The 27,878-nt window shown below is 37.9% G+C and overlaps 1 protein-coding gene across 7 annotated transcripts in view; it reads right to left on the bottom strand.

Annotated features, from left to right (window-relative positions):
* Window positions 1-27,837, bottom strand: part of tbc1d1 (TBC1 domain family member 1) — a 45,564-nt gene extending 17,727 nt beyond the window's left edge. Inside the window, exons 1-14 of one of the 7 annotated variants that reach the window (XM_023956488.1) lie at window positions 27,685-27,837; window positions 25,147-25,796; window positions 12,561-13,133; window positions 10,305-10,394; window positions 10,107-10,211; window positions 7,598-7,748; window positions 6,758-6,849; window positions 5,807-5,923; window positions 5,531-5,656; window positions 4,544-4,692; window positions 3,583-3,843; window positions 840-953; window positions 402-515; window positions 83-216 (exon numbers count right to left, since the gene is read on the bottom strand). In XM_023956488.1, the coding sequence (XP_023812256.1) occupies window positions 83-216; window positions 402-515; window positions 840-953; window positions 3,583-3,843; window positions 4,544-4,692; window positions 5,531-5,656; window positions 5,807-5,923; window positions 6,758-6,849; window positions 7,598-7,748; window positions 10,107-10,211; window positions 10,305-10,394; window positions 12,561-13,133; window positions 25,147-25,767 (2,647 nt within the window). In that variant the 5' untranslated portion in view covers window positions 25,768-25,796; window positions 27,685-27,837. Of the gene's footprint in view, window positions 1-82; window positions 217-401; window positions 516-839; window positions 954-3,582; window positions 3,844-4,543; window positions 4,693-5,530; window positions 5,657-5,806; window positions 5,924-6,757; window positions 6,850-7,597; window positions 7,749-10,106; window positions 10,212-10,304; window positions 10,395-12,560; window positions 13,134-20,260; window positions 20,297-20,772; window positions 20,996-25,146; window positions 25,797-27,396; window positions 27,417-27,684 lie in introns of those variants that run through there. The other 6 variants (XM_023956500.1, XM_023956495.1, XM_023956513.1 and 3 more) reach the window with 6 other exon arrangements.
* Between the last annotated feature and the right edge of the window lie 41 nt (window positions 27,838-27,878).

Below are 27,878 nucleotides of genomic sequence, written 5' to 3'. Positions count from 1 at the left end.
AAAGTGAAGCATAAGTGTGTCTTATTACCAGCAGTTTAGCTAAACATCAGCGATTTAGAGGTGAAATATTTTGTTTTCTTACCACTGCTGTCTGTGCCTTTCTGAGGTGTAGAAACCCGAAGGAAGATCTGTTGCCTCCATGAGTGCCGGTGGCTGCGGAGAGGGCTTTGGCCGACCACGGACGCTGCCCTCGGTGCAGAGAGAGCTGCTACATCACTGAAAGCATCAACACCAGCACATGTCGTTTCATATGCAGCAAAAGCATACGGCGGTCACAACGCTGAAGTCGACAAACGTGTGAAGAAAAAAAAATACATTTAAAGAAAACTAATAAAATAGAAGAATATTAAAAACAAAAGAAGATACAGCTGCATATTTATTTGGCTTGTGAATGTTTGTACCTTTTCTTTGGTTCAGGACAATCATTTTCTTGAACGGGAGCCAGAAATTGAAATTTCAGAAAGTTAGGAACAGAAGAGGAGGAGTGCAGACGAGCACGGAGACCACCCAGAGGGCTGAGGTGAAGGCAACAGAGAGGATGGAGGGTGTGCATGACAAAAGAAATGTGGACTCAATTCACACAGAGAAGTAATACAAACAAGGAATAATTTAAAGCATTAATATCAATAAAAATATGACGGTTTCTGAATCAGACCACAGCTAAATGTTGTTGTAAACATTCTGTATGATCTTTCTGAGTCAGCTCTTTAATGTTTCTCTGCTCAGTAGCAAGACACAAAGGCAGGGAAAAGCAAGATGGAGGAATAAATTATTAACATGAGCACTATTTAGGCAGTGATAACACTTGCTGAGAGCTGAGCTGCAAACCAGACGCTCACCTTCTTTTATTGAACCGTGCTCCAGCAGAAGGTGAGGACTGATGATGAAGGACAGGAGAGTGGGATGAAGGGCAGGAAGGAAGAGGAGGAAGGGTAGAGTTGGTTGGGACATTTCTGAGAATCGGTGCAAACGCAGAGAGCATGAGAGGGAAACGAGCACTGGACAATGTTTGAAAACAGAAAAAAAATGGTCAGAAACACAAAAAGAAAAGTGGAACTTGGGGAAAAGAAATTATAGTGAAAAAAACGAATATAGTTCATGTTCAGAATTCTATAGATATTTGTCTGAAGACAGACTTTAACCCAAAAACAGAGTAGCTATGAAAATGTAATTAAAAAATAACTAGGAGAATAAACTTTGCATTCTCTTTCCTTTGAGCTGCCATCAGATCCAAAGTATGATTATTTTGTTAGAATAGAGGTGTTGATGGCAAACTTAAAGGAGGAAACAAAACCACAAAATGCTGATGGGGAAAGAAGGTGGAGCTGCTACCCTGAGGGAGTGCTGCCTGCATGCTACAAAATTAAATTCTTCAGATCCTCTACATTCATAAAATACACATAATAAGGAAGAAATAAAAAAAACTGAAACGGGTGTGGAAACCTCATTCATCATAAATCCATGCTGTCAAACATGCAGCTTAAGAATTGCTCTTAGTTTGACATGAACAAACCGCAATAATAGAGGAAGGACTTTAGTGCAGAGTAAAAATACCACACACGTGTCCTAAGTTTTTGCTTCAAAGACCCACTCTGATCATCTTTTAAGTTATTTTAAAAAGCGTTCCTAGTATGTAATTTTTGGTCAAAATCAAAAACGATCTGCTTCATTTTCTAGGACATAGTTTCTGCAGAGCTGCAGTAGTTCATTGGAAATTTCCCTCTGAGTTGTGGATGTCACGCAACGCCGCCCCCCTTTCCCCTCCCCGTTGCTGAGAGCTCAGAGAAGAGAGATTGTGGCTTGCCCAGCATATTTTTTACGAAAGAAATAAGATTTTTTTCCAATGCCATTTTTTTTGTCTGCTCCTGATTTACAACAATTTTTAGAAAAATATGCATATTTGAGTTTGATTTTCTTGATAGATGTCCTCGATCATCAAAGAAATGCCACAAAAACATGTAATAAAAACAGAAAAACATGTTTTTTGTATCCGAGTGGGTCTTTATGCAGACTGGTTAAACACAGTATTATAGTCTCCTCCGTAAAAATATAACCTGGTTAATCTGGTTCTCTTTAAACAGGTCTTTTGATGAAACCATCACAAAGACTACACAACAATAAAATCCAATGCCAGGTGTGTTGGCACCATGTCTTTTTATGGTTCCTGCAGGCTTTTTAGATGATAGGAAAGGTAGAAACCCGCATGCAGGACAGAAAACTTTGGTGAACCAGTTCAGAAAGTAGACAGTTATGAAAAACAAACTCTTTAATCTTCCAGTTTGTGATAAAACTCGAGTTCCTAGGCTTTCTTCTTTAACTAGAGAAAATGATGGTGTTATAATAGTAACTAGTAGAATTTACCCCTAGGTCTTTTCGCAGTGGAAAACAAGTTCATGGCCTTAAATGAAAAGCAGGGTGTTCTCGATGTGGATCAAGGACTGTTCCAACAGGCCTCTGCACAACAAATGTCCTCACCCAATCCATGAGCATGCGTGCCTTCACAGAAACTAGTTGATGCGAAACAGCGAGAAGCAAACTCCATCTTCACGGATCAGGGAAAAAGAGGATCACTGGAGAGATCACTTTTTTTTTGGAGTTAAAACCAAAATAAAGTTAATTTAGAATAAGAATCTAGTTTTGCGGTCTCTTCTAGGTGCAGGTCCAAACATATTTGTCAAAACAAATGTCAACTAACAAACGTTTCTGTTACCTAACGGCTGCTTCAAGGACTTATGTTCACTGCAGCAACAGGCTGGAGCGCTGACACAAGAGACAAACTGTACTACAGTCAAGGTAATATGCAAATGTGTCATTCCTTTCATGACACAATGAGGCCTTGGGGAAACACATTTAAATCTGTTGAAATAGCCCCCTCACATGGATGCAAACTGAACTGCATCTTTTTTTTCCTGATCAAAGCAGATTCTTTTTCTGAAATACCCAAGAAAAGAACTGTTGAAGTTTGAGTATTTCTTTCTTTCTGACCTGAGCCCATAAAGTTTGAGTGAGACTGACAAATGAAGTCTTGGTAGTAGGTATGGCACATACAATTCAGCTTTTTTGCAGCTCATTTTGTCTCTAGCCTTTTCTACAGGGGTGCTTAACAAAAGGAAGATTGAGTAGACAGGAATGATAGTACTACTTTCTACTGAAAGTACTTTCTCACAGGAAGCTGGACATAAAGAATTAGCAGACTTCTGGTCCACAATATAAAAAAAGCAAATCCCAACACTTATTTTGCCTCAGTTACAACTTCACAGGGTGGTGCAGACAAACTGAATGTGCAAAAAAAATGTCACAACTCGGTGGCAATGCAGTTCGGATTGGCAATAAAAAATGGATGAATAAATCCTAATGTAGACAGTTTAAACTTGACTATTGATAAAGGATGTAAAACAGTAGTTTGTAAGAGTTGATCTTTACTCGGGTATATTTACCAGTTACTTTTTTTTCTAGTTAATTTTTAAACCAGAACACACAAGCATAAAAAATATGCAAGCATATGAACTAAATACATAAAAACATGCTTACAAAAACATTAAGAAACGCTTATATGCATGCGCACAAACACACACGACTTACTTGCTCTGGTGAGGCGAGTCGGTGCTGACAGAGTAGTGTCGCACGAGCTTGGGTTTGGTGGTTGCACCCGGGTCCTGTCCTGTGTGTATTACTTTCTGCAGCGGGAAGTCCTCGTGGACTGAGGAAGGGGAGGGGGAATGGCTGAAGGTGCTGGCCCGCCGACGGAAGCCCTGTTGTTCAGCATTACAGGGGGAAGAGGAGCGAGGTAACGGGGTAGGTGAGCCGTCGAGTCGTTTCAGGTCACCTGTTGAGTTGTGGGAACTAAAGAAAAAGGGGAGAATTACAAAAATAAAATAATATTATTATTATTATTAGGCTGCACGGTGGCGCAGTGCAGCCTCACAGCAAGAAGGCCCCCGGTTCAAATCCCGGCTGGGGGACCTGAAACAGAACATCAATGGGGGGTCTTTCTGTGTGGAGTTTGCATGTTCTCCCCCTGCATGCGTGGGTTCTCTCCAGCATCCTCCCACCGTCCAAAAACATGCTTCATAGGTCAATTGGAAACTCTAAATTGTCCGTAAGTGTGAATGTGAGAGTGAATGTGTGTGTGATTGAAGCCCTGCGACAGACTGGCGAACTGTCCAGGGTGTCCCCTGCCTTCGCCCACAAGTGGCTGGGATAGGCTCCAGCAGCCCCGTGACCCAGAAAGGGACAAAACGGTAGAAAATGAATGAATGAATGAAATGAAAATGATATCAATTTGATGTTAAATCACCAGTTATTCAGCAGTGAAAACCATCAAGTACTTTATTCTCTGATAAAAAAGCTTAATGGTATCAAAATATTCAGAACTTTTACACAAAAAACACATGTACGTATTAGATAAATCCAGACTTGATGCATTGATGCATTTATACAGAAAGAGAGAAAAAAGGAAAATTCAAGATTTAAGAAACGTGGGAGAACAATGTAAACTGGTATGTTTTTTATGCTGGTATTTAAAGTAATGAACTGCATTTACCTGAGGGGGCTGGTGGGTCTTAAGGCAGGGGGCGTACATAAGGGGTCATCGAGGCACGGCTGGTCCTGGCTGCTGCTTACAGTACAAATGGAGGAGCTGCTCTCACTTTCCTCACTGTTGTCCATCTGAGATTTGGCCTTGCTGCTTCCCTGCCAAAGACACACGCCAAGGTTATGGACACGCCCATCATGCAGTGTGGACCAATTAGGGTGTTTCATAACCAACACACAACCTCAGGGCAAGTTGAGTTACAGTAATTAAGGTGAAAAAAATGAAAAACAAACTATTTCTTTAACAGGAATATAAACTTATATGGTGGTAAAACAATGGAAGGAATCCAGCAGCATGAAAAATGTCATACATTTGAGGAAGTATATTTAAGCCTCAACATTTAAATCTGTTCTTTGAACTTCAACAATGAAACATCACCAAAAATAAACAAGTTTGATCTCTTTTTAAGGGCCCTTAAAGTATAATAGTAGTACTGAGCAGCTGGACATGAAACCAGTTATTTGTTTAGATGAGGGCAAGTGCCTCCTTTTAGGAATATCATGATACAACTACAGCAAAACATGCAAAAAAGACAAATAGTGATTTGAACTCACAATAATATAACATTTAAATACATGGATTGCATTTAAACAGCAAATGCTATATATTATAAAATGCTAATTCTTTTTAGTTTCTGTATATTTTGTCTATTTTGTTCTCAATATCATTTTTTAACACGTATGGCAGTAAAACTAATCTTTTAAAAAAGGTTATGCAAAACCTTTTTTATTCGAAAACAAGACCTTCTAGCCTTTAATCTTTTATTAGGATGTTCTGAGTTAGTTGAGAATCAATTATTACCCCCCCCCCCCCATTTTTTTTCTATTTTCCTTTAATCTTAATATTTTCTTAGTCTGTTTGTTAAAATTAAGTCATTTCCACACAGACAAATCAGCAATGTGTTCTATTTCATTCACTTTTAAGTGGATAAAATACCTTCCAGATGCCCTCCAGAGACTCTGTGAGGGAGCGTTTGGCACGAGTCTTAAACTGTTCAAGTCGCTGCCGACTGCTGCTTTGCTGTGGAGCCTCCTGGGCCGCTGGAGCTGCATCTTCAGGTGCCTATGAGCATTTCAACAAATGGACTCAAAAAACATGGTCACATAATCTCCCAATGACAAGAAGGGGTCTCTTGCCCTAAAAATATAAAGAATATCTTTTTAACATCTGTTTTGTGCACTTATTTAAAACATCTTGGGGGGAAAGATGCACCTGCTTGGCTTCTCCAGGAACTGTGTGCTGATGGTGTTTCTGTTTTTCCTCGTAGAGATTCCTAAGGGAGACCATCACCAACTCATTTTCTTCTTGATCGCTTTTAGGACAAGCCCGCTGAACACAAAAGAACATTTTTTTATTATAAAAACTTGTATGATCCAATCATAAAAAGGCTTTGAACATTAAAAATGTTAAATGTGAAGTACAAAAGGCTAAACTACTAAATTTATTTCCAGCTATGAAAGAACCATGTTTTTTTTCCCTTTTAGGTAGATGCTAAATTAAGGTAATTTTGAAGCCAAAGTAGTTTGATGCATATTTACATAAATAGGTATCAAGGGGCTAGTATAAATGCAAATAATACTGATATTACTGCAAAAAAACAAAACTAGATTACTGTGTTGATCCTTAGCTTTGGGCAATTTATTGGCTGCTATAATTAATGATTTGCGTTTAAATCTCTACTTCCTTTTATCTATTGTTGTACAGGTTGAACTTTTGGAGAAAATGTTTTATGGGGAATTGTTTGTGTTTTAAGATAAATCTGGTTTTGGACACTGAAACCTAAAACTGAAAGTTTTGTTAGCTCAATCAGTCCTGTTGTAGTTTATCTGCAAAACCAGCAGATGTCAGTTCTGTTTAAAGAAAAAAAATCTTAATGCTCAAATGTATGTTGGAATAGTACAAGCAAAGAAAAATAAATGACTGAAGATAGAAATAAAAGTAATAATCAGGTCATGAACAGAGATGGGTCATGAAAAAGAAAGAAGATGGTTTGATTGTGAACTGTACATAAACACCTTGTGGTTCCATGTTGAGTCAGTTACGCACAACAAATTGCTGACTGACTGGTTTGTTTTCTTTTGGTAGTCACCAAAAAGATCCTTCCAGGAATTTGCCCCCTTGCTCTTAAAACAGATTACCATATTACAGAAACGAACACCGTACCATAGTGTTTTCAAAGATCTGAGCTTGCTCCTCATTGTCCAGAGAGGCCATGTGTCTCTGAAGCTCCAACTTTGTTTTAGACGGGTTTTGACCTTTGAAAATAAATAACATGATAAGCCAAATGTAGTCTTCTTTTGTCTCAGCCAATTTATTTAGTGGCAAAATACATCCTAAATACTCGCTAGTCATACACGTGCATGCAAACAGAAAGTCGACTCGGATCCCTATTATCACCCTCCTACCCCCCCCCCCTCTCTAACATCCCTCTCTCTAGCGTCCCTCTCTCTTCTTCCCTTCTTTCCTTTTCCTTCCAGTCCAACACCAAAGATTTTCAAACATGGTCGAAATTAATAAAGTTTGGCCTCAATTACAAAAGGGGTTTATTCAGACATACCTTTGGTTTGTCTGAAGATTAATAACCCCTAATGTTAAGATAAAATATGTCCAACACAAGAGGCCCTCAGTTCTCATCTGCCTGCCCAGCTGTTGGACAGGACAAGTTTAAAAAAACAAAAAAACAAAAAGAAAAAGAAGTCTTAAGAGTTACATCTGTGGCAGACGGATTCTCACATCTCGTTACATTTTGTAACAGTAATGCTAAGAACATCCTCCAGAAATAGAACTGGCTCTTTTTGCAGGAAAATTGTTATTTTATTATAAATCTAGGTGATGGAAACATCATGCACTTAAAACTGCTGTATTAACATCATAATATTAAATAAAATATACATCAATCATAAATAAAATATATTCACTTCTTATACATAATAAAAAGAAAACTAACTGACATAAGGTTAATGAAAGGCTGTCAAAGACAGTCTTAAGCAATAGTGGTCATACCAATGGAGTCCGCACTACCTTCTATCCTCTCACACAGCCTGTGGAGTTGCTGCATGGGGCAGACGTCACATTGCTGGCTTTGGGTCTTTGCATTTTGCTGCAGGGCTGCAACGGAGAATGCTTGCTTCAAAGTCAGCATGATTTCATCCACCTTTGAAAATCAAATTAGAAAAAGATATTGTGTAAATGTGTACATGCAGGAATGTGTTTAATTGTGCTAGTACAGCAACAAAAAAATATAAATGTATTCTTTTCATTTAATACACGATGAGGGAAACCCTTTAGAAGGGCATAAAGGGAAAGTTTGAACACTCTCCGGGTGATCTTTAGAATGTTTTTTTCAATAGCCATATAGTGATTAGATTGTAATAAAAGCTGACAGTGGGGAGGAATAGTAAGACTTTTCCAGTCCCACTTGGTGCATTTGGCACACAAATTGAGGGGAACACAGATGAACAAAGTCTCAAATATACAGATTTCCCTTTTGTCCCACTGGAAAAAAAATGCAAATGAGAAGGTTGTTGAAGGTTTTCATACATTATCTTATTTATTGTACATATAAATTAAGACAATTGTTCTAACATGCTTTTGTAGTTTTTAACATTTAGATAACAAATGAAAGAGATTTTGTAAAGGAGGTATAACTTCATTAAGGGTTTCAATTATTCATTTGGATCTTGCTTTAAGCACCTTTCATAGGAATCAAATTGCAGCCTCTCCAGCAGTTTTCAACCTAAAAATTCTGTTTTGTTACATTCTCACACCGATTTATATCTTTTATCGTTGAGGTTTCTTCTGTCATGTTTTGTGTTTACTTTTTCAGCTCTTTGCTGAAGAAGTTTTATCAGTTTCATATTTGACTGCAGGTTGGGTAACAATACAGATAATTATAATGCAATAGGTTAGACTGCTATGTGCAGGAAACCGTGACAAGGCTCTACAAATACTACAAGCAGAAAACTATTTTCCCCCACATTTTACAGTGAAACAAAATGAGAAAAGAACGTTTCTTGAAGATCAGATGCTCTGGTGGTTTATTTTATGGTCTGTTTGTCTTTTAATGTTTTGAAAATACCAGAGCTAATACAAACGCAATTGTAAAAGGAAATGCGACAGAGAGAGCTGTCTAGCTACGCTTTACGCAAGAATGTTGTCATGTTTACTTTTTGTGCTGACATCTTTCTTTATCCCTGACAGCTTAGCCTGGCTAAACAGCATAATTTCTAAACATAAACATCTCAATAAAATGTCTTCAGAGAGAAAAAAAAAACCTCTAGGAAGTGTTACTTTTATTTTTATTCTAAGAGAAAAATCCTAAGGCATACAAAAACCTTTTTGCTTTAGATTAACTATAAAGATGTGTTTACGGGCAACTTCTGTCAAACCACAAGCTTCATTGACATTATCAAGCTCCATGGAAAGGTTCCTACAAAAAGTTGTTAGTCTGCAATTTTACGAAGAAACCTGAAAGTTTTAGCTTTCAAAACACACAAAAGTCATCGGTGCAAATCAGGCTAAACACGCCCAGAGAAAGAATGAAGCCTCACTGAAACCTGCAACGGAAAAAGATAAGAAGTAAACGCTGCTGTTTATTCATCAGGGCTGACAGGACTTGGTAAGATATGATCACAAGTTTTAGAACAGAATTTCTATGAGAAACATTCTGTTCTTGTTATGAAGGTTTGGGCAACAGTTTACCAAAAATTAATAATAATAAAGGTGAGGCATTTCACCTAAACATTTGGATACTGGACACAAGCGTTTGTTTGTTACCATGTTGCATTTTAATAGTTTTATCTTAAGGCTGTTGTAGTTTTTTTTTCTTTTTTCCTGTTTAGTTATTTTTAAAATAGCAGCACCAAACACAGCTTTAGATGTTTTATCTATGCTTCTGCACTGGTCAAAAATAAGAAATGAGTCAGGTTTTGATTAAAAATTTGTTATTATTTAAAGACTTAAAATTGCAACTTTTACAGCACATCTCAGATGGTCTGGAGTTCTTTATTTACAGCAATAATTGCTGTGATCCTTTCTGAATTGAAAATCAAAATCAGCACAAAAAAACTGCATTTAAGTAGCTTTGAGTTGAAGCTGCATAAAGCATCCTTAAAAAAATATGTTTTTTTTTTAAATATTAACTGACTTACTGCTAAGAATGGATCTATAAAAATGGGCTTAATCCTTTGTGTCTTACCTTACATTTTTGTTACAATGCAGTAAATAAAATATGCATAATGGAAAAAAAAGAAGAGTGAATTAAGTTTTCATTTTTATTGATTGTGATATGATGAATTTTCTTACTTTTTATTAATGAATATATATATATATAGTTGTGATTGGATTGGGTAAGAAGAATTTTGAAACTCTTACTCATCCAAAATCAATTTTATTTATTGCCACAAAGAAATATGTGAAGCCACATTACTATTCAATCGTTTTTGCTCAAAGACTGTTTATGCTTTCAAATACAGAAGATAAAGATGAATGTATAGTTGGTATAACCTCTTACCAGTGATTCATCAGTGCACTGGAACACATAGCACACAAAGTGGCCGTTTCCACCTTCTACCGTTTCCCTGCAAATGAAACCGAAGTGATCAACATGACGAATCCCCTGAAAGATGGAAAACACAGTCAGTTTTTTTTAAACAATAAATAAAATACAAATGCAATGGTACATTTCTCTAATGCAAAGTTGCTTCTCTACCTGTGAGCAGAAGGAAATTTCTCGGAAACTCTTCTCTATGGCGACTTTCTTAGTATCTGGACTGACCAAGTAGATCTGGGACCTGCCCACCTAAAGCACCAAGCAACAGCAGAAATTATAATATTGACCGAATTTGAGAAAAAAAGATTGATTTTAAAAAATGAAGTCGCTTCAGTTTTTGTTGCATTAAACATTTGTGACAGGATGCATTTTATTACATTACTAAACAAAAGTTTCCTTTGAGAAAACAGGCTTTTTCAAAGGCTACATCAGAAAAAAAAAAAAAAAAAAAAAAAACCAGTAATGTCACATGGATGAAGTCACTTGGCAGAGAGAACCACGGGTGTCAAGAAAAAACCTCAGTCTGCTGAGTAAGTAATTAATAGATCCTTGTGGTTCCTGTAAAAAGGATCCTCATTTCCAGTCTGGAACACAAACAGGAAAATAGCTGTTGGAAAATGCCAGTGGAAGCGAGTAAAGGTTAACCAGAGCGCTTTGGTGACGCTCAGTTTGGGCAGCAGTCAGCAAATGGTGAGCTGCTATCAGTTTGATTCATTTGCTGAGGAAACGTTTACTGTAACAGCACAGTTTGTGAAAACAGCACTTTGGAACTCCAGAGAAGTGCAATGAAAAGCCTTGAAATTTGAGTCATTTATTTTGACAGGGGACAAGTCTGTTAAGACAAAAGGTGATTGATGTAAGAGATCATTTTTCATTAAAGAAATATACGTTAAAAAAAAAAATCATCCGATTTTTCTATTTTGCCCGTCTCCCTCAATGAAAGAAAAACTAACATTTTTTTTTAAAGAAAAATGCTTTAAATAAAACATATCAGATCTGATAGACCAACATAATATATCCTGAAATAAACACTTTGATATTTCAATTATTTGAAGTTGTTCTCACTTAAATTTGAGAGATAAAGTTGTTGCTCTTTAAAAATAAACAAAATGAGCTATTCATTAATGTGCAGGTGGTGAACCAAGCATGCCAGCCGGCTTCACTCAAAAAGGATTAATGGCTTTTTTGTGCAACTGCTTGTCTTTTATAAAGTCAATGGGTCACAAATACTTCTGTGCTTTTCATTTAACCAAGAATAAAATAACTCCTTAAAGGCATATTTACTTTGAACCGATTATCTGTTCAATCTATGGGAAGAAATTTGTCTTAAGGCATGAGTTGCAACGCCTCAAATTGTTGCCGATGTCCTGTTGACTTTAAAACAGTTAAAGCCTATTCTTCTATAAAGGCTTTATTTTAAAACAAAAAATTGCATGAATAGACGTAGCCAGAAAGTTTGTTTCATTGATGACAAATCAGGAGGGAAAAAAAATGTAAAAAAAGTTTTACCTAGTTTGTTGCACCTACGATCCAAATGATGTCACCTGGCTGCCCCAGACCAGCGGTGCTTTATGTCACGGTTTTTTCCCGCGTGAGCTTCACATTACCTGAAAATTGTACTTCTAGACTATCATCACCCTGTCTTTTCCTCAAAAAATACTCTGCTGCAACCGTTGTTCTGCTTATTTTTATTTTGTAGGCTTCTTTACCTGAGGAACTAAACTACTTCCTCACTATTTAAATAGTTTCCGTTACAGGAACTAAATAATCATGCTGAGCTTCTGCAGCCTACTCATTTAATGTGGAAGTGGACTATCTGTTTCGTTATCAGGTTTTCAACATTGACTCTTCTCTATCATGAAAACCCATCGATCCATCTTCAGAACCCACTGAATCCCTTCTGGGGTCATGGGGTTACTCAGATGGGGTACACCCTGAACAGCTCGCCAGTCTGTTGAAGGGCCACACACATATAACAAACACCGAGGGGGAATTCAGAGATACCAGTTAACCTGTGAAGCATGTTTTAGGACTGTGGGAGAAAACCCACGCATTTGTTCTAGGGCCGGGCCTTCTCACTGTGAGGCGACCACAATGCCACCATGCAGCCTGATGAAAACATGGCTGGTATTATCTCAGACAGTATAAATTGCACCAGCCCACTGACAGTATTTAACTCAATTTTCACAAAGCAGTTTTATTACAGCATTATCTGCATTATCTGTATCATAGACGACATTTTTTATTTTAGGATTATTTTCTGCCATTTATTTTGAAAATTCAGTTTTATATTATCGATATAATGAGGTAAATCATTTAAAATAATGTAAACATCAAGTTATCTGGTTAATGTTACGCATGTGTCTGTAAATGTCTGTTCAGTAAGGATATTTTCAATGAAAATAATAACAGTACCGTGAACAGCATGGTCCGGTTCTCCTGTAGGTTGCTGGGCTGGACCTTGGTGGAGAGAGTATGCGGATCTGTAGTGTTGGCATTAGAAATCTCTGGGGAAAGACCATTCTCATCCAGACCATGCAGGCTGGGAAAGCTGGGCTCCTTCTTGAACAACGGACGTGTCCCAGTGTTGAAGCTCCCCTCCGCACCATTACCCACAGCGCCACCTCCCAGTCCATTTGATTGGAAGCTCAGGGCCCGCTTCAGCCCATCCACCAGCCCACCACTGTTTCCTTTATCCGTTTTGCCCAAGCTATGCAGCTGACTGAACTTCTCGATGCACTCATCTATGAGGGCAGGTGGGGCCTTTTTGTGAGCGACGCTCACTCGGCCACAAAAGAGTACCTCAAACTTTTTGGCAAAGTTTGCTGGAGACACTGCCGAAACAGTGGCAGAGGAGCTTGATGTAGTGGAAAGAGAGGAGTCGCTGGCTCCAGAAATACCTGAGGCCTGGCTGGGAAAAGGGGTGATGTCATTGTTGCGTGCTGAGCTTTTGCTAGCTTGCCTCAAAGTACCGATGATCTCTGGGACCTGGAGAGACAGCAAGAAAAGTTCATAGGGACTAAATGACTCAATTTATAACTTGAACACATTCATTTGTTAAACTGTTGTGATTGCTGTAATGTTTAAAGAAATGTAATGACAAATGTATAACTATAACAAATATAAATATATAAAGTTTATTTAAAAAGCCACTACAATAAAAATTGTGTTTTTAGTGTTTTTACATGATCACTTACATGTATTTTTTATTTTTACATTACACGATCAAAAAATGCTTTCATGAGCAATTTTGGGTTTTTTAATCGCTGTGAATAAGTAGTGGAGGAAAAAATGCTAATTGAAAAAAAAAAATGTATGTTATTTAGAAGATATGCAGGGCGGGCCACAGGTTCCCTGCTCCGCTCTGCTCAGCAACAGGGAGGGGAAGGGGGGGTGGGGTTGCTCTGTGCTAACGGGACACAACTCTGAGGCAGGTTTCTAATAAACTACTGCCACTCTACAGAAACCATATCATTTTGATTTTGGCTAAAAACGGCATAATCGTAATTAAAAGTGGATTGGGAATGCTTTTAAAATTGCTCAAAAGATTAATGGAGTAGGACTTTAATACCTCTAACCAGGAAAACAACGTAAATAAAGCAGAATTCTATTAAATGCGCCAATTGTATCCTTTTTTACAAATGCAGAATAATTTGATACCCATCAAAAATACATTCCTTTTACATTTTTGTTACAATATCCACTTGTTCACTTTAAAAAAAAATAATGATTTGTTTTCATTTCTATACATTCAACGACTTCAAAATCATCCAGACTGTGAAAATCTTTTAGTTCTTGTTATTGAGTTGTTAAAACAACTCCCTTTTTTTTTAGTTTATCCTGTTTACAAAAACTATCTATATTTCAATGCATGTGGTGAGTAAGACTCTTTACAGTCATTCTTTCTGCACTGTTACTGTGAAAAAGTATGTTTGCTTCTTTTTTGTATAGGAACATTAATTAAGGAAATAAAGAGTTCCTAAAACAAACAAGTTCCTCATTGAAAATGTTTTGTGCTTTTTTTTTTTACAATATATGAATTCTCACAATTTTTTATTCTCACAAGTACTTTGTCCCAAGTAAAATGTGTTTTATAAACTTGTGAGAAAATAATTTGTTTACACTCTCACTCTAGCAGAAGTAATGGTCTAGATGTCTGCTGGCAAACAAAAACCAAAATGCATAAAAACATACACTTTCCAGGACCCTTTTAGAAGAAACCCTGACATAAACTATCAAGCATTTCTGTGGAACAAAGCAGACCTTGTGACATCATTTATGCTGAAAAGAAGCAGAATGACGACTTTTCATGTGAAAGAGGTCTTTGTACTCATACTCGACCCCCCCCCCTTTTTTTTAACTCATCCTTTCTTGTACCTTAAGTCACCCTCCACCAGCATTTACTTTGGGTTTATAGAAAACTCTTATATTCAGTACAAAGACATGATTAAACATGGGTGTTTTAACACTTGTAAACAATCTTAATGCCTCCCTTTCTTGAGTCTGACAAACTCACTGTCAGACTCAACTTCTGTGTTGGATTGAAAAATTCAGGTAAGCGAGCAATAACTTCCTGATGTCTCTCAGTAACTGCAGTTTGGATCATTGATACTTTATTCAAATTACAGTTTAAAATCAGACTGAATAAACCTACTGTGTTTTGTGCACTGACTGAAGAAAGAAAAACAAATGAATCTAGGTCACATAACAGAGACTCAGGAAGTATTTCTTCTAGACTGCCTCTAAGGAATGACGTCTGCAGTTCTCCCCTCTAAACAACACAGATGAGAATACATTTAATTAGACTTTACATACATTGTGAGTTTGGCAAAGATTTAGATAAATGACATGTTACTCATCCCCATCAAGAAAAATACAGTAAGTAGTATAACTGAAAGACCTGACTCCGATCTTCTTTTGAGTTATTCTAAAAGCGTTCCCAGTGGTCTTTAAATTATGATTATGCTGTTTTTAGAAAAATTCAAAAAGCCCTTGTCGTTTTCTAGGACACTTTCTGCAGAGCAGCAGGGGTTCATTAGTAATTCATGTCTGAGTTGCGGGCTGGTGCAGAGCAACCCCTGCCCCCCTTCCCTTCCCCATTGCTGAGAGCTTAGAGCAGGAGGCTTGTGGCCTGCCCAGCGTATTTTCTACATCACAAATAAACTCTTTGTCAAACTGCATTTCTTTGTGTCTGCTCCTGATTTCCAACGAGAATAAAGAAATACTCAGAAATGCAGTTTTCAGCTTAATTTTCTTTATATACACCTCCAATTATCTGAAAAATGCCACAAGAACATGATAAAAACACCAAAACTATGATATTCATCTCAGTGGGTCTTTAAAGTTACACCACAAACCACAACCATCAGATCTTTTGATCTCATCCCTTCCTATATGTTTCAATGAACACAATGGACTCAAATATCTTCTTTTCCTCAAAAACATACATATATTTGTATAAATAAATAAAGAAAAAATAGGATCTGAGAGCTTTGCATTCTTCTCCTATGGTTTCCGTGAAACTTTGCTTCAGCTTTAGCAACAAACAGAGGAAGTTCAATGAGCCCAGCAGAAGTAGCGGTTGAGTAACATCTGAGATGTCTTTAGGTGAGATGCCTGAGCAGGAGCCATTTGTTTCCTGCCGGGTCTTGCCTCAAAATGAGGTGAGCTCAGCCTAGACTCTGCCTGACGCATAGACTGCATTATTTCCAGACACCAACTTTCCTGGAAATGGATGTCAGAAGAACAATCAATATTCTGTCCTTTTTTAATCTTAAGGATATGAACGCCTAAACCTATGCTATAAATAACATAATTATATCCTTTTAATTACAAAGAAATGCTGCACTTTTGATTAACATCTCTGTTGACGGTAAATATGTGGATGCAAAGATTTGTGGCCTGTGGCTGATATCCTGAGCTGAAGTCCCACATCAGACCAACAGCAAAACCTGTTGCTAAACAAATTTAAATAAAGCTATAATGCACCATGTTCTACTCGGATGTGCTGAACAACTGAAGAATAAACCTGTACAGTAATTATACATCATTGAGAAATGACAGCATATAGGATGACTAGAAAACTTGATTTCTTTGAAATGCATTTGTTACCGTCTTAACACATACCCTCAGAGACAGCCTTATTCTGAAATTCAAACTTTGCTCAACAGCTGCTAGACACAACAGCACAACCCAGGCGCCAGCTTTCTCACTTTGTCACAAGTGTATACTTGGTTTTAATCACACTGACATGAGTGGAATCTGCCATCTTTCCAATAACAACAGACACTTGTATTTGAAACCCCCCACCTGTCGCAGTTTAATTGTCTAACTCCCTTTCTGGGCTCGGGACTGAATACTGACTTAGAGAAGATTTTATTTCTATTTCCCCCCAGAAATCTTGGCATTTTCAAGACCAGAGACGACAAAAACTTTTCTCTGTTCATTAATGTCTCATTAAACGAAAATTCCCAAATTCACTTCCTTTTCCCCCCCAACAGAAATAAAGTGAAGTAATGTCAGTAAATGACCTCAATTCTATTTTGAACAGCGTACTCCATATCCTGCACTGAACTCAAGCTGATCACATGAAGGTTGACACCTCTGTCACCCATAGAGGAGGCCTCGAAGCATATACCTCATCCTCACCATAACAGAACTGAGGATTACCACGGTGATGTCGGCCTTTAAAGGAAGGAAGTTAAACAAGAAAAAGGAGAAGTAGCCATCTGACACTCCACACATTGTTTGACAAAACTAAACATTTCCTTGCTACTAGTCAGTAAACTTTATTAAAAATATAACATGAATGTTTGTTTTTCTAGTGACAATGACTTAACAGAACGATTTTATGTTTGTCAAAGACAGACTTGTCATAGAGTAACCATTGATGCACACATATTAACAGACATTTTAGGGTTGAAAATGAGGTTTTCATCATCCCATTCATCCACTTTTTAAAGCCGCTATACCCCATTTGGGGGTCACGGGGTTGCTGGAGCCTCTCCCGGCTACTGTTGGGTGAAGGCGGGGTACTACCCGGACAGGTCGCCAGTCTGTCGCAGGGCAAATGATTACTCCAACACACACTCACACATGCACACCCAGGGACACTTGGTTGAGTGACCAATCAACCTTTAAAGTGTTTTTGGACTATGGGAGAAAACCCATGTATGCAAATGGAAAACATGCAAACTCCAGTCCACACAGATAGATCCCAGCTGGGATTTGAACCAGGGCCATCTTAACGTGAGCAGAGAGTGCTGCTGCCTCACCATGCAGCCCGAATTAGTAAATAGACTAGACAAGATCCCATGAGGGAATCATTTTGTGTGTTTTTTACTTTGTATTTTATTTAAATAAGCATTATAGTTTAAAAATACAACAATATTCTTTACTTAAACCTTGATAAAAGTTTTCAAAATGCTGAAATCCAGCTTCTCTGTAGATTTTCTCTCAACAGACAGAAAGCAGTAAATGTCTGAAAGAGGAGTTTCAGTGCCAATTTGGGCTCAGAGGCTCTTCGGGTTCTCTTCCACATTCTATCACTGTAGTTCATTAGTCCATTACTATCCATTAAAAAAATCTTAAAATATATAAAATACCGGTACCAGTATTAGACTTGCTTACATCTGATACTATGCATGCACTCCATCTTCCAACCCTTCAGTACTCTGAACCTTTTTATTCCATCTGGCTGAAGGACTAGAGAAGTAAATAAGGACAATTTGCAGAGTTTCCTAAACAGCTTGGGTCACATTCAAAACCTACATTAAAGGAGTTGACTGTATTCTGCAGTTCAGCAACTTTTTAGACTAGAAAAAATAAAACAATAAATCTAAATCACATGTAAAAATTTCTCTTATTTTCTCTCCTAAATGTGCAATTTAAAGAAATCTATTGTCTTTGCATTTGTGTGGGTCTTTAGAAGCAAGGATGCAGGATTCTTAAATTAGGACGCTTTATTTCTCATAAACTGGCTGTTTAGATGATCCACCTACATGGAAATCCTAAATGTCAATGGATTTTAAAGATGAACACATAAAGGCTGATGTTATTCGCACGTTTTTAAGTGCGAACAAGCACAAAAACTGACTGAAATTTCTCTTGGCCAGACGTGGAGTCAGCATTGCACGCACATAATTTAAGTGTGTCCAAGGCAAAATTTTGTTTTGTCGCACATATTTTAAAGGGTAATTGCATGAATAGGACTGGTTACCAAGTGGCACAGCAAATATTTTAAGCGCAGCTATATCAAGCCACGTAGCCCTGATGTTTTAAGTAATTTCAGTATTATCAGCATTCAAAATAAGTGTGGCCAGGTGAAACATTCAGCCGCATGTGCGAATAGTCACTTTAATACATAAAACTGAAGCAAAAAGATAAATGGAGGCACAAACCTAAGAGGGTATATGGAATGGAAAATACATTAAAAACAAAGAACAATTTTGGGTTAAAACATATATAGTTGTAGAGAGATTTTGAAGTCATCGTATGACTGCGGCAATGCTGAAATAAAGTGTTTTATTGAAGTAAAAGCACAAAAAAGAAAGAAAACTTCACACAGAGCCTTTTCTGGCAGTGCTTTAGTCATGCTTTTGTTCTGGAAATTTCCAAACTGCAATTTTGCGTATTTACCTGGCAGGTAAAGTGGCTGCTTTTATGCATCTTACACAACATAAGAGACACCTAAAGGATACAGAAAACCTCCAATTTCAAACCCTAAACTAATACCAAAGATAATAAAATATGCTCCGTCTGATTTTAAAGCCAAAACTTTAAAAAAATATAGCAGATGACAAAATATGCAAGTTCCTAAAAACTTGACCGAAAATGTAAAAGCAAGCTTACAAAATCCCCCCTTGATCATGTGCCTGAGTGTTGTGAAGCATAGCCAAGTTCAAAGTTCAGTGTACATTAAACTGAAGAGAATAGTTAAATTGCCAAACTCATCAAAAAGGGAAGACAATCCAGCAGTGGGGAATAACCATAAACCAGAAAAAAAAAAAATCAAAAATGCCATAAAGGTCTAAAAAAACTGACATTACTAAACTGCAGTGAAGCCATGGTAAATCCTGCATTTAGAAAAGCCACTGTGTGGAGTACACCTAATTTCACATAAAAGAAAACAGCTGAAGTAACAGGAATGCCAGGTATAAAAAGATGGGGAAATTTCCCCCAGTCATCTTACTTGAGTTTGCAGAGCCAACAGTGTCACATGAGGGGGCATAAAAACACAGGAAGGAAGGCATGCAAAATCAAAGATTTACAAAATAAATGCTTTGCCAAAAGAGAAAACAAGACTTGTTCGATGTCTTTTTTTTTTTAAATGAAAAATGCTCTTGGTTTAAAGATCAGCCCCAAAATGTTATATCCGGAAGGTTTCAGTTACCTACTTGAAATGATTCCATAATAATTGAAGTATTGGTAAATGACTGCAAATACATGTGTATATTTTCCTCTGTCATGCTATTTATAATCTATTCATATGCTCAGAAAAACATACACATTCACACACAAACCAATGTCGAAAATAACAGACCTAAAAAAGGAAACAGCATAGGTCTAAGATCAAGACCATTGAAGCACCTAAAAAAGACAGGCTGATGGAGTAAAAAACTGACTCAGACCATTTAACAAACAGTGCAAAACACTTGGCCTCCTTTTTCCAGGAGTAAACCTCTGGCAAAAGCTCCTGGAATGAAACAACTATGACTCACCTGCATGCTGCAACACATACACCTTATATGGTTTGTGTTCACAGAACTACAACACTAAAAGACTTATTAGGGCCTTGTTTTTGTTACATTTAGACTGCACTTCTTCAGAAAACAAGCCTTAAAAATAATAAAAGCAAAGAAAACCCATGAAATTACTCTATAGACATTAAAATTAACCTTATTTCGTACAATAAAATAAACACACAATACCACATAATGTAATATAGACAAATTAATTATTGCTTATCAACAGATTTTGAAAAGGGGAGGGGCATAATGACTGTAATCACACAGAAAGGTTACTAATAATGAACTAAAAGTCTGCTTTGGACTAACTTGTAACTATATAACTCAAGCTATGTGTAATTCCACCCATCATTGCCTGTGTTTACTCACTGTGGTGGTCAGCATATGCATCGATTACCAAGGTTCCTTGGAGAAAAAAAAATCAACAAGAGTTTTAGTGTGACTAAACCATTCGGAACCGATATAAACCCGTAGCAGTACTAGTCCAAACTAGTCCAAAAAATGTCTGGGGAAGTTTAGTTAATCCAGAACAGCATCAGAACGAACAGGCGGCAGGACACAACCCTACTGTCTCAATGGAGCAAACAAACATATCCGGCCCAAAAGCAAACCCTTAGTAACGTCAATTAAACCACTTTCAAAAAATGGAAGTCCATTATGGACCATAAAAAAACTGGTAGCAAAAAATTATCACAAAAAAGCTCCACCAATAAATTTATAGCTAATGTCTCGATTGTGCTAAACCTCCACAGCGCAGTTAAAACAGGCAAATTAGGCTCCGCTATTCTATTCTACATCTAACTGCCTCAATAAACGTTAGCTAGTACTGTACACGACTTAGCATGGCACGCGCGCACCAAACAGCGTATAACTTCACTTACATCTTTCTGTTCTTGTTTGTTGTTAAACAAGGCGAATCGCTGGAATCGCGCTTTCATCCCATCCGCCATAAACTCTACAAAGCTGAGATCTGAGCAGCTAGGAGATCGTAACTTCGTCGCCGCGAAGTATACTTGGATGTCATTTCTTTGGGAAAGTTAATTCTGCTCCCCTTCAACTGAGGAAGAGTGTGACTGTGTGGCTTGACGGTACAATTCCCCGAAAAATCCGCTCGTGAATATCAAAATAAAAGCTTAAGACTCTATTTTGGGATATTTTACGACACAAAGGTTCCACCTTGGTTTATTATTTTGAAGGTGTGCGCATAAACTTCCGGTTTTTGGCAACAAATGATGGAAGATTGACTGAAAACGGCAACCAAATACGTCAAGGGAATGGGACGAACCCAACTCCTGTTTGAGAACTCAAACTTTAGGCGGTAGCTGTTTGGACGTTTCCGTTACACGATAGAGACCAGAACCGTTTTTGAGCTTCACGAATTTTGTCTACCCTTTCTGTGTTCCGGTATCAACAGAGTAGGCCCAATCAAGCAGGAATAAACACCTTTAGGCCACATGAAAAACATCTCTAAACATTTTATAAGTCGTTCTTTCACCATCTTAGAAGAATATTATTTACAGCAGCATTTCATATATTATTAGCTAAATTTACTGCATATCTTCCAAAAAAATAAATAAAACTCTTGTAAGCAATGTTTACATCTGTTTATCAATAACCATCATGAAAACTTAAACTGAAAAAGGATGAACAGACATTTATTTTGAAAAGACTTTATGAAAACTGAATTATATTAAATTGGAAGGTTAATTAAAACCTTAGATACTGTATCTGCAAATGAAAAACTGTAAATTTAAAAACCTTTTTCTGTAAAGCCGTATCTTAAATTGCAAAATATGTACGCCTGTTTGTTTATGTATTTATGAACCTGTGAATTTTAAATATAGAAATAAATTTTAGAAAAAATAATTCCAAGTTGGCATCTGAATCATTTAACTAATTATTAGAACAAACACAAATGTCTTAAGATTTTCAATTGTAGGCTTGTCTGTAGCGACACCTATTGGTGACTTTGTTTACAGCAGTCATTTTCTCCATAGAAACCTATTGATTCCCTGCCATTAGAAATTGACCCGACTGCTTCTTATAAATGCATTTTGTGATAAACAAAGAATGTGAGCTTTGGAACTGCCTTTCTTCACAAACTCCTAAACAAACATTGGGGAAAGACAAACAAACATGCACATACACACCCACCCACACACACACACACACACACACACACACACACACAAAACAACTCTTTAAGGCAAAGAGAACTGGGTGAAGAAAATAAAACAAAAGAAAATAAACGACTCACTATTTATACAATTAAAACAAGTAGAAGGATATATTTCCATAGAAAAAAAACAAATATGAAAAAAATTAGCATGGAGAACATAATCTAAATAGTAAAGCTATAATAATGATTCCTCAGCAATAGGCAAACTCCCAGCTGCTGAACATCCTTTTTACATTTTATTATAATTAAAGTTTCCAAGTCATTTGGAGGCTAAATGCATATCATGAAATGTCCATTTGCTTTTTTTTTTTGCAAATCAGCTTAAGAATAAATTTAAGAGAATAAAAATAAAAGATGACACTAGAATCTTGGTTGACCAAAAAAACACCTTTGGAGACTTTGGAATGGTGGTGAACTGCTTTACAAGGCAGCTTTTTAACCACATATTGGTTTATGTCAAACTGAGGAGAAGAAAACATTTTTCTATCACCTTGCTGTAAATCAAACTTTTTTGATTTCAAAACACTTGCCTTGAGTTAAGTCTTTTAGGTTAATGAAGGTAAAACAAATCTTTCAACAAAAAAGATTTGACACCAAACTGAGGACAATTTAAAAGGAAACAGAAAAAAATATCAATATCCATTTATAAATTAGAATTGTTGTGATGCAGATTTTTATTTAATTACTTGTAAGCTTGGCAAAAAAAGATAGCATCATCACCTCCTACAGCAAGAAGTAGCACAAATAACTTGGAAGATTCCAGGACTGTTTCCAAATCATGTGATCTAAAGAGAGAGTTCTCTCAAACACAAATGAGCTAATATATTTGCCAGATAGAGTAATTTGCACAATCTAGCCATCTAACTATTTTTCCATAAGTGGTTGATTTTTAAAAATATGTCTATGCCCGATACTAGAAAGCTCATTGATATCACAGACATGTGATTTGCAGACTTTTATTATGAAGACATTATTGAACCCTGTAATGTTAAAACTCTACATTAACAGCTGCACATCTATTATTATCCCTTCCAAACTTTTTTCCTACCATTTTACTCACTTTTGTTGTCATCAGGACATTTATTTTTTCTAAATTTTACTTTTTCCTCAATGTCTCATTAGTATTTTTATTTTCTCTTGTAATTATGCAATTTCAGATCACGGAATGCAATTGAGGGCTGCACGGTGGCGCAGTGGTTAGCACTCTTGCCTCACAAGTCTGTTACAAGTCTGGCTCAAGTCCTGCCTGGGGGACCTGAAACAGAACACCTTTCTGTGTGGAGTTTGCATGTTCTCGCCGTGCATGCGTGGGGTTTCTCCGGGGACTCCGGCTTCCTCCCACCGTCCAAAAACATGCTTCATAGGTTAAACGGTCACTCTAAATTGTCCCTAGGTGTGAATGCGAGTGAGTGTGCGTGTGACTGTGACCCTGCAACAGACTGGCGACCTGTCCAGGGTGTCCCCTGCCTTCGCCTGCAAGAGGGCAGAATAGGCTCCAGCAGCCTTGTGACCCCGAAAGGGAAAAAACGGATTAGAAAATTAATGAATGAAAATCAATTGATTGGGTGACACCAACACTACCTTTAATTCAGAATATTCAAAGTACCTTGATTCTACCAAAACAATCCATTGATAATTAGCATTTTCATATTAGTGTGCATGCGTGTGTTTAAGCCCAGTGTGCAAAAACAACAGGCAACTATTTTGAAGACTGAAAATGCGGCAAAAACTGGAGCAATCACACTCACACAAACTCCACAACACAGGAAGTGGCTTCCATGCCAACAAGCTTCAACTTCCTGCCAAAATATTATTAACAGATTTTTTTTCTTTTACAGCCAAAGCAAGAGAAATGCATCGAGTCACAAGGAAGCTCTGTGTTCTTGCAGAAGAACAGCCTCTCCTTGTGTTATCCATTCTGCCTAAGGATGTCAGTCATGTTTACAGAACACTGCAGGGCGTGTGCACGCTGCTGGTGTATTTAGTGTGTCTTACTGGATAAGCATGCAGGTATTTGCCCTTCAAGTGTGAATGCTTTCTACAAGAAGCAGGAGAGGCACATCAATGTCAAAAGGACATTTTGTCATGTGGCTTCATTTTATGTCACATCTAATATCCTTCATTGTCTCTGGTATGTTGGGATAATATCAGATATCTTTAGCCGGATTCGGACACCAGCTGCCCCTCTGCTCTTCACTCAAAGCCTCGTGGAAGTTCTTGCCATTTGGAACAAAGGTAAAAGCAGTAAAGGTCAGCAGTGTGTTTGTCAGCAGAGTGTGTAAATATAAACCCTGCCAAAGGATAGGTGCTTTCATTGTGCTGGTGAATGGAAGTAGAGCACAATCTAGCATCAAAGCCAGATTGGGTTTCCCTCAGCGGGATGCCACGAATGCTGGCATGGTCACACTAAATACTCAGCCAGCTTTTTGTCATACGTATAAATTTAAACATGTTCCCCGGCTGACCCCTGCCCTGTATTTCATTCCATCCATCACCTGATATAAAGTGTCTCTATTAAACTGCAGCTGACTTAAAGGTTGAGCTTCTGTTGGTTAGAAAACCTGGAATTAAGTCTTGCTAGTGGAAAGGACAAAAAATGTTAGTATAATCTAGTTTAAAAAACAATTTAACTATGTGAGATTAATGCATTTATGAATGTTCCTTAGTATAAAAAACAAAAACAAAGGTAGATTTGAAACTGATCAAACATACCTTAATTAACATTAACTGGGTATTTAGAGGAGTAAAAAGGAGGTATTTAACTGTGAGCATGATGATCGCAGTGTATAAACATAGTGGTGGAAGCATCATGATCTGGGACCGTTATTCAAACAGTCATGGAAAAAAAGTCAATTTCAGTATTTTTACAGAAGCTACAAATTTTAACAGTTTGTTAACTATAGACCAGAAACCTCTTAGATGATTCATTATGGTTGCCAGAAATGGTTATGGTTAAAAATAAATTTTCCTTAAAGAAATAATTGAGATTCATGCATTACAATGGTTTTGTTTTCTAACAGATATGCAATCATCCCTTAAAGTTTAGGGTGGTTGTTTATGCTGCCATATAACCTACCTTGGTGGTTTCCTGGCACCTGAAGACATAGCAGGCACAGCTTTGCCTGCCTGGAGTGTCCCTCACTAAGCAGGCAAAGCTACTGGGCTCCTGGCTGTTGTGCATCAGGTTGGTCACTTGGTGAGGTCGGCATTCAAACAGCACGGTATGTGTCAGAGGGTCCCAGAAATGTTGTTGTCCCTGAGCAGACACACACCGAACCCAGGACAGCGACACACTGAGCCAAACTGCTTTATTGTACGTCGCAGGATTCAAGTAACCGCCTCCACTCCTGCGATCAGGTGATCCAGCACCTGGATCCCTTGCTGCGGACCTGCAGATTTCCGCCACCACCCAGGGCAGCATGGTCATGGTGGTCAGATGGTGGACTGGCTGGGAACCAATAAGAGTCAGTTTGTAGTTTATCTCCTGGCCCCTGTCGTCATTGACCTGTGGCTTCCAGGATGCACTCCTCTCCCTGGGAGACACCAACCTCTGGTCTTTTGGAGAGGCAGAGCTCAGGTGGGAGAAGGACGGGCAGGAGCGGTGGTTTGACGTTAGACCAATACCGAGTGTGTCAGAGCTCTGCAGCCTCTGCTGTTCGCCTCTCCTTGGTTTGGTCTCAAAATAAAGCCCCTCCATGACTTCTTAGAGCAGTTCCTCCCCCATACCTGCAACACATCCATGAAAAGGTACACTATAAAAAACAACATTACCCCAAAAACATTGATGTAAACATTTTAACTAATTTATTTAAGCAAAAGATACTTTTGATTTTTTTTTTACTTTAAGTTTTCTATTAGATGTACACAATATTGTCCCATAAATTTTGCCCAATCCTCAAACAAATGCAACAATGACATAAACCTTAAATTAAAGAAAAATGCGTTTTCTATGTAAAAATATATTATGTTCATATTAATAAAATTGTAAGCTATTTCCTGATTTAATTTTTTGGGTGACAAGGTTTAGTTATCAATTTTTGTACAAAAAGCTTAAGTATTTGGGTAAATTTTACATGTGTTTTTTTTGGAAATTGTAAATATTTCTATTGATTAAAGAGAAATATGGGTACCATTTACCCATAATAATTAGGTAAACATACACTCGCTGGCCATCTTATTAGGCACACCTCTCCAACAGCTCAGTAATGCAAATTTCTAATTAGCCAATCACATGGCTCACTAAAATTGAACAATAAAAAGATTGGACAAACATTTTCGAGCCTTATGGGTCTCCATTTCTGATGTGACAGTCAGGTGGTCGGGTCAGAATTTGGCGTCAACATGAAAGCATGTTGCATCTTCTTGCCTTGTATCAACAGTTCAGGGTGGTGGTGGTGTAAAGTGTGGGGGATATTTTCTTCCCCTTACTACCAATTGAGCAAGGTTACAAAGCCACAGACACCTGGGTTTTGTTGCTGACCATGTCCATCCCTTTATGACCACAGTGTACCATCTTCTGATGGTTACTTCCAGCATGATAACGCACCATGTCATACAGCTAGAATCAGCTCAAATTGGTTTCTTGAACATGACAATGAGTTCACTGGACTCAAATGGCCTCCATAGTCACCAGATCTCAACCCAATAGATCACCTTTGGGATGTGGTGGAATGGGAAATGGTATCATGGATGTGCAGCCAAAACATCTGCAGCAACTGCATGATACTATCATGTCAATATGGACCAAACTCTGACGGATATTTCCAGAACCTTGTTGAATCTATGCCACCAAGGATTAAGGCAGTACAAAGGGTAAAGGGGGATCCAACCTGGTACTTGAAAGATGTACCCAAGTGGGAGTGAGTGTATTTTAAAGAATTTAAAAAAATCTTGTAATTCCACCCCTCCAAACCTACTTTTAAATGAATCCAGAAGAACATAAATCCTCTCATTGATTTTTAATACGATCTCAAAGCTACACAGAGAATTTGAAGGTGTTTGGCCGCTTCCCCTCGAGACTCAACCAGTTAAGCGACTAATCAGCCTCAAGGACAAGCATCTGACGGCTCCCGTGAATTTTGGCCTACATGCGGCCGCTTACATGTCAGACAGGGGGGGGTCCGGTGAATCTCATCTGACCCACTTGCCCCACACATAAACAAGACGCGGAGCTGACATGTAAAAGGAGACAAAAAGTAGACCAAAAAAGGGGGTTTGAAACGCAAAGTGCTCATTTGTCCCACCACCATTGGAGCTACCGTGACATTTTCACAACACAATCCGACATAAAAGAATTGGGGATACAATGCTGAATGAATGAGCTTACTTCATTTCTCGACCTTGAGAATGTTTAAGTCTTTGGCATAACGGTGTGAGAGACTCATCTGCGCGGACGTCACGCGGAAGTGAAAACTATTTAGGGCGCTGTTGCACCTGTGCGTTTCACAATTGATCACAATATATTTTTTAAATAGTCTTTCACGTGGGCTAATTTTTTTTACTACAAACGCAGCTACTAAAAGTAAAATAAAAAGTTGTTACTTTGGTTTGGAAGTTCTAAAATAATTCTGTAAACGTTTTTTTTTTTGGTCAGCCCGCTGCAGTCTCATCTCACCTGTTTCAGTTCGGTCCCGCGTGAAGAGCTGCACGCGCTGCAAACACAAAGGAGAAAAACACGCCGCGAGACCTTTCCACAGCTGAAGTCGTCAAAGCTCCGGTTAAAAATAGAAGACAGGGCAGGCCAGACCGCCTTCCTCAGCATGACAAGTGCACTGCTACCACGCGCTGCTAGAGGGATGTAAATATGTA

Source organism: Oryzias latipes, chromosome 1, assembly GCF_002234675.1.
Source record: "Oryzias latipes chromosome 1, ASM223467v1".
Classification (NCBI taxonomy): Eukaryota; Metazoa; Chordata; class Actinopteri; order Beloniformes; family Adrianichthyidae; genus Oryzias; species Oryzias latipes.
This window is presented reverse-complemented; position numbering and strand designations above follow the sequence as displayed.